This window comes from Palaemon carinicauda, chromosome 45, assembly GCF_036898095.1.
Source record: "Palaemon carinicauda isolate YSFRI2023 chromosome 45, ASM3689809v2, whole genome shotgun sequence".
Taxonomy (NCBI): domain Eukaryota; kingdom Metazoa; phylum Arthropoda; class Malacostraca; order Decapoda; family Palaemonidae; genus Palaemon; species Palaemon carinicauda.
The window spans coordinates 150,519-158,018 of record NC_090769.1 but is presented as its reverse complement, the minus strand read 5'-3'; the positions used below and the strand labels follow the sequence as shown (position 1 = coordinate 158,018).

The 7,500-nt window shown below is 34.4% G+C and overlaps 1 protein-coding gene across 1 annotated transcript in view; it reads right to left on the bottom strand.

Moving 5' to 3' along the window:
* Window positions 1-7,500, bottom strand: part of LOC137634698 (uncharacterized) — a 43,246-nt gene that overhangs the window by 13,778 nt on the left and 21,968 nt on the right. Inside the window, exons 12-16 of the mRNA XM_068367188.1 lie at window positions 7,363-7,471; window positions 5,652-5,691; window positions 4,378-4,532; window positions 3,030-3,146; window positions 1-81 (exon numbers count right to left, since the gene is read on the bottom strand). The exon at window positions 1-81 is cut by the window's left edge and continues 64 nt beyond it. Coding sequence (XP_068223289.1) covers window positions 1-81; window positions 3,030-3,146; window positions 4,378-4,532; window positions 5,652-5,691; window positions 7,363-7,471 — 502 coding nt within the window. The remainder of the gene's footprint in view (window positions 82-3,029; window positions 3,147-4,377; window positions 4,533-5,651; window positions 5,692-7,362; window positions 7,472-7,500) is intronic.

Genomic DNA, 7,500 nt, shown 5'->3' with positions numbered 1-7,500 from the left:
CGTCCTCATCAAAGATAAGATCAATCAAGTCGAAGACCGAGGCGTTGATAGGCTGTCCGTCGTTGGTCGTCAGTCGGGAATCTGAGATGGAGAAAATAGAATTAATATTCTCTCTCTCTCTCTCTCTCTCTCTCTCTCTCTCTCTCTCTCCTCTCTCTCTCTCTCTCTCTCTCTCCAGAACTAATAGATTAATATATACGTTCGAGCAACTGAAGAATAAAAGTCGTCAAATGAGATTGATTGGAAGTAGGGAATAATCTGGAGAGAGAGAGAGAGAGAGAGAGAGAGAGAGAGAGAGAGAGAGAGAGAGAGAGAGAGAGAGAGAGAGGGAGTATCATACTATTATGGTAAAAATTAGGCAACATTTATTCTTAAAAAATATGGTCTCAAAGGTATAAAATGTTATTTGTTTATGGTTAATGCTAACGACCGCAGGTGAAAAACTTAAGCCCCCCTGACACTTGCACGCATTCATGGCACGCACTGGCACGCATTGATGCGCGAACTCGCGTGAACGAGCCGTGAAAATGTTGTGAACAGTGCGGGAACTCGCGTGCTAGAGCGTACCAATGCGTGCCATGCGCGCCCAGAACTTTGAAATGTTTAAAGTTTGTGGCACGCATTGGCACGTACTAAATGGCCGTGAAATAGTCGTGAATGATGCGCCAACTGGAGTGAACTGGAGTGAACAGTGCGGGAACTGGCGTGAACTGGAGTGAACTGGAGTGAACGATGCGGGAAGTGGCGTGAACTTTATAATGAAGAGAAACAAAAAGGAAACGAAAATATTAATGAAAAGGAAAGAAAAATAAACCTAATAAATTTTTATATTTGCTGTTTTAATGTGAAAAAAAATGATATCTTATTTCAAACTATTTCTATAACTTTATAATGAAGAGAAACAAAAAGGAAACGAAAAAATTAATGAAAAGGAAAGAAAAATAAACCTAACAAATTTTTATATTTGCTGTTTTAATGTGAAACAAAATTATATCTTATTTCAAACTATTTCTATAACTTTATAATGAAGAGAAACAAAAAGGAAACGAAAAAAATAATGAAAAGGAAAGAAAAATAAACCTAATAAATTTTCATATTTGCTGTTGTAATGTGAAAAAAAAATTATATCTTATTTCAAACTATTTTTATAACTTTATAATGAAGAGAAACAAAAAGGAAACGAAAAAATTAATGAAAAGGAAAGAAAAATAAACCTAATAAATTTTTATATTTGCTGTTTGAATGTAAAAATAAAATGATGTCTTATTTCAAACTATTTCTATAACTTTATAATGAAGAGAAACAAAAAGGAAACGAAAACAAATAATGAAAAGGAAAGAAAAATATAAACCTAATAATTGTTTATATTTGCTGTTTGAATGTAAAAATAAAATGATGTCTTATTTCATGCACACACTTATTTTCCTCTATTACCAATCAAGACCCAAAACTTTTGTTTTAAATAAAAATGAACTGAAAAATAAACCCAAGAAATTTTTAAGTTTGCTGTTTGAATGTAAAAATAAACTGATGTTTTATTTCATCAACATACTTATTCTTCTTTATTACCTTAAAATGAAGGGCAAAACAAATTTTTTCTGTTTGCTGTTTTAAGGTAAAAATAAAATGATTTCTTATTTCAACACACTTTTTTCTCTATTACCTTAAAATCAACAGCCTAAAAACTTTTCATGTTTGCTGCTTTTAATGTTAAAATAAAATGCTTTCTTAATACTTGTACATATTTCATGTCTGCTATTTATATGTAAATCAAATGCTTTCTTATTGAAACAAAAATAAAGGGCAACAAAAAATACAAACGAAAAAGATACGTTTCTTCTCCTCAATGCAATGGTGTCTCTGACAGAAAGCATTGTTGTCTCTTCCGAAGCCAATCCAAGAATGTCCTCGGGTTGGAGAAGCCCCGTTTTTATATGGAGTGGCCAATTCGTGAACTGGCGTGAACTGGCGTGAACGATGCGGAAACGATGCGGAATGATGAGGGAACTCGCGTGAACGTGTCGTGAACTTCTCGTGAACTACGCGTGCCAATTCGTGCCATCGCGTGAACGTCGCGTGAACGTCGCGTGAACGATGCGCGAACTGGAGTGAACTGGTCGGGAACAGTGCGGGAAAAACACCAGTGCGTGCCACTGCGTGCATCAATGCGTGCCAGTGCGTGCCACTGCGCACATCAATGCGTGCCAGTGCGTGGCAAAAATGCGAGCAAGTGTCAGGCAGGCTTTACATTTTCGCAACATCAAATTTCGATAATTTAAAGGAACCAATATCATGTCACTATATTTCTACAGTAATCAAATAAGTATGAATTTGTACGTTGGAAATTTGACGTTATAACATCACATAATGGATTCCTGCTTCCTAGTGCCTAACAGCTCACTCCGCAAAATAAGTTTGCGGGCACTCTATCACACCATAGATAAGTGCAAAGCTTCAAAGCTTATTGAGCTCTTTTACCTGTACCATAAACATTTCAATGAAAATCTAGATTAACTTTATCTCATTCTATTTTGAAATCATTTGGGATAATACCTTGTTATCAGCTTTGGCAACCTACTGTGGTAAGTTTTGGTATTTCTAAATTCGTTCATATGCATTGCCCTACTTATGTATACGACCAGATCCCAGCTGGTTCCTAATTGTTCACTTCGAAAAATAAGTTTGCGAGCACTCTATCGCCTTATAGATAGGTGCAAAGCTTCAAAGCTTATTCTTAATATTGTAATTAAGCTTATTTTACCTGTGCCATACACAAATTAATGATTAAATTCTCAATCTTTCCTTTTATCTAATTCTACCTTGAAATCAGTAATGATAACACCTTGCTATCATCAGTTTTATCAACCTATTAGGATTCTGCAACATGTTCCAGAACGGCACCTCAGAACTCGAGGCAGATAGGAGTTTGAGAACTTCGAAACGTCGGGATTTTTTAAATTTTTTTAGTATTTTTTTTTTCTTTTTTTTAGTACAAGTAATAACTCGAAGCGCAAAAGGAAACGACTTACCTTGGAGATAGTAATCTTTAAAAGGTGACAATTCCCCCAGAACTTTAGCTAATCGGTGGAGAGGGTTACTCTCATCCCCATGGATCCACTCCGCACCTTCTTCTATCAATATGTCACCTGGAAAACGCGCAATGTTTTAAAAGAAAATATTAGTATTATATTTATTTAGTGAAACAAATTTAGAAAAGAAAAAAGAAGTATTAAACCTGATGAGGAGGAAAAGACAAAACAATATAAGATAAATTTTGGAGGCGCCGTTGCAAAGGCTATGCCTCACCCCTGAACTTGAACCTGAATCTGAAAGTAAAGATTCTAGGTTATTGGGTGTATCAGTGGTGTGAACAACCACAATTAATTAATACGTTAGCACTAAGTTAAATATAACTAAGAATCTAAATGGGAAATAAATTCCCTTCATAATCTACTAAATATGGTGATATACCTCATCATGACGTTCCAAAAACTAACAGAAAGAACAAGAAATGAGCAAGGCAATCCACCCCACATATTATTATTATTATTATTATTATTATTATTATTATTATTATTTCTAGCCAAGCTACAACCATAGTTGGAAAAGCAAGATGCTATAAGCCCAAGGGCTCCAACAGGGAAAAATAGCCCAGTGAGAAAATAAAATGACATAAATAAACGATATGAGAAAAAAATAACAATAAAATACTCTAAAAACAGTAACAACATCAAAATAGATATATCATATATAAACTATGAAAAGACTTCTGTCAGCCTGTTCAACATAAAAACATTTTCTGTAAGTTTGAACGTTTGAAGTTCTACTGATTCAACTACCCGATCAGGAAAATCATTCCACAACTTGGTCACATCTGGAACAAAATTACCGTCTCATTGTAGGCTAATCATATAACATTTTCTTTACCTTTCCAGTCGTTTTCGACTTTATCTGATCTTCATTCCCTGAGAATGATGATCAATCATGTCTTCTTGTGTTGTATATTTCATGTCTTTTGAATCATTGGTAATATACTCTATAGACTAGGTTTAAATCTACCTTCCATAGAAGGTTTCAGTTGAAGAGATTTGTTCTTCACAGAAGGGGGCGCCGTTGCAAAGGCTATGCCTCACCCCCTGAATCCGAACCAGAACCAGAAACGCTTCAGTAATGTTCCTCTATATTATAAAAACTTTAAAACAAATCAGGTCGCTGGAACAATCCTCTAAAGATCCTTCAGGAGCCCAGACTCGAAGAAGCCGAGAAAAATTAATACAGGAGGCGTGTGGGACATAATCCTGAAGGAAACAAAAAATTAAAAGAATCAGGAGTAGCATACCAAACTCTAGCAGTTGAGGTGAAACTCTTCAAACAAACCTTCTCTGTAAGTACGAACTCGTCCTCCAATCCTGTGGTCGGCCTCTAGGATTAAGATGTCGGTGACGTTATTCTCCAGAAGTGTCTTCGCCGCCGACAGGCCAGCCACGCCCGCCCCAACGATGATCACGCCCACGTCGGTGGCGGAAGAATTCCTGGTGGGTAACAACACAGGTGTGCTTTTATAACGGTTTTAAGTGAAGGTTTTATTAACAGTATATAACTTATGACTGTCGTTATTATTTATGCGTATTAAATAATGTGCTTCTGTAAAAGTTTTAAGCGTAGGTTTCATTACAGTATATATATATATATATATATATATATATATATATATATATATATATATATATATATATATTATATATATATATGTATATATTATATAATATATATATATATATATATATATATATGGTATTATTATTATTATTATTATCGGATAAGCAGGATGCTATAAGCCCGAGGGCTCCAACAGAGGAAAAATGGCCCAGTGAGGAAAGGAAATAAGGAAATAGACTACAAGAGAAGTAATGAACACTAAAAATATTTAAAGAACAGTTACAACATTGAAATAGAGCTTTCATATAAAAAAAACTATACAAAGAGACTATAGCTTAAGTCAGCCTGTTCAACATAAAAACATTTGCTGCAAGTTTGAACTTTTGAAGTTCTACCGATTCAACAACCCGATTAGAAAGATCATTTCACAGCGTGATCACAGCTGGAATAAAACTTCTAGAATACTGTGTATCATAGAGCATCATGATGAAGCAGGCATGACTATTATAATTAACTACATGCCTAGTATTACGAACAGGATGGAACTGTCAGGGAAGATCTGAATGTAAAGGATGATCAGAATTATGAAAAATATTATGCAACATGCATAACGAACTAATGGAACCACTGTTCCAGAGATTAATATCTAGATCAGGAATAAGAAATTTAATAGACCGTAAGTTCTTGTCCAACAAATTAAGATGAGAATCAGCAGTTGAAGACCAGGCAGGAAAAAAATACTCGAAACAAGGTCACATTAAAACACTTCCTCAGAATAGATTGATCACCGTAAATCTTAAGACTTCCTCAATAAGCCATATTTGTGCAATTGAAGAAGACACAGACCTAATGTGTTTCTCAAAAGTAAATTTGCTGTTGCTGTTTTGCAAGGGACGAATTAATAAGCCTTATTGTTTTGCATTGATTTTACTACAAAAAGAACTAGACACACATACTAACTTGAAAATGACTAATTAGTGATAACTGCTTACCAGATCTGGTAACTGCCTGTCAAGATGTCCGCTGGATGTGCTGTAAGACAAATTTTCAGTATTATTATTATTATTATTATTATTATTATTATTATTATTATTATTATTATTATTATTATTAAGCTACAACCCTAGCTGGAAAAGCAGGATGCTATAAGCCCATGGACCCCAAGTGGGAAAATAGCTCGGTGAGGAAAGGAAACAAGGATACATAGAATATTTCAAGAGCAGTAACAACATTAAAATGGATACTTTCTATAAACACGATAAAAAACTTTATCAAAACGAGAAGAGAAATAAGATAACATGCCTGAGTGTATGCTAAAGCAAGAAAAAACAATGTGTTATTTCTTTAACAACTCAAAAAATTTTGAAATTTCCAGAAATTTATATAAAAAGGGATCTTACAAATTTCGACATGTGAGTCATAGAGAAATATTACTTATTAAATTAACGTTACAGTCACTATTCGCATCTCTTTTTGATGTTCGCGTTATGAGATAATGTTTGTCATAAAAAAAAAGTCGGTCTTCAAGAAGTTTTTAAAATACCAGCGTCTACAAAATAACAAATAGATGAACGTTTAACAAAAACTATGCATTAGACTATTATTATTATTATTATTATTATTATTATTACTATTATTATTATTATTATTATTATTATTATTATTATTATCATCCTTAGCTAAGCTACAGCCATAGTTGGAAAACCAGTACAGTATTCTATAAGCCCAAGGGCTCCAACAGGGGAAAATAGCCCACCGAGAAAAGGAAATAAGGAAATGAACTACTAGAGAAGTAATGAAAAATTAAGACAAAACACTAGAAACAGTAACAACATCAAATGAGACATTTCATATACTGTATAAACTCTAAAAAGATACTTTAGTCACTTGAAATATTTAAAGAACAGTTACAACATTAAAATAGGTCTTTCATTTATAACTGTAAAAGAAAGAAAAAAAAAAAGACTTATGTCAGCCTGTTCAACACAAATACATTCGCTGCAAGTTTTAACTTTTGACGTTCTACCGAAGCAACAACTTGATCACATCAGGAAAGAAACTTCTAGAATACTGTGTAGTATTGGGCCTCGTGATAAAGAGGGTCTTGCCATTAGAATTAACTGCATGCATAGTATTACTGTGCGGGAAGATCTGAATGCAATGCATGGTCCCAATTCTACCGAAGCAACACCTTGATCACATCAGGAATGAAACTTCTAGAAATACTGTGTAGTATAGAGCCTCGTGATAAAGAAGGTCTTGCCATTAGAACTAACTGCATACATAGTATTACTGTGTGGGAAGATCTGAATGCAAAGCATGGTCACAATTCTACCGAAGCAACACCTTGATCACATCAGGAATGAACTTCTAGAATACTGTGTAGTATAGAGCCTCGTGATAAAGAAAGTCTTGCCATTAAAATTAACTGCATACATAGTTCATTTGTTCTTGTTCTATGTCGATACAGAGCTTTCCGGGGTGAAAGAGAACTATAATATCTGTCTTCATTGCATCGACATATATTAGTCTGCATTTTTATTTCGGCTAACGGTAAATATCCGCAGCCGATATCATAATAGTACCATCTCTACTCCTGATTGGTTGAAGCTTTTAAAGTATTGAAATGCAAAGCATGGTCAGAATTATGAATTATTACTATTGTTCGACATACAAATATTCATTGTGAGTTTGAATTCTTACTCTTCAGAATTTCCACCATCTCCTTGGCTGCTCTTTCGCCTGTCACCATAGCTCCAACCACAATGTTACAGGGAGTGTTCTGGACGTGTTCTCCGGCCCATAGGACCACCTGCAAAGAAGGATAGGGTAGATATATCT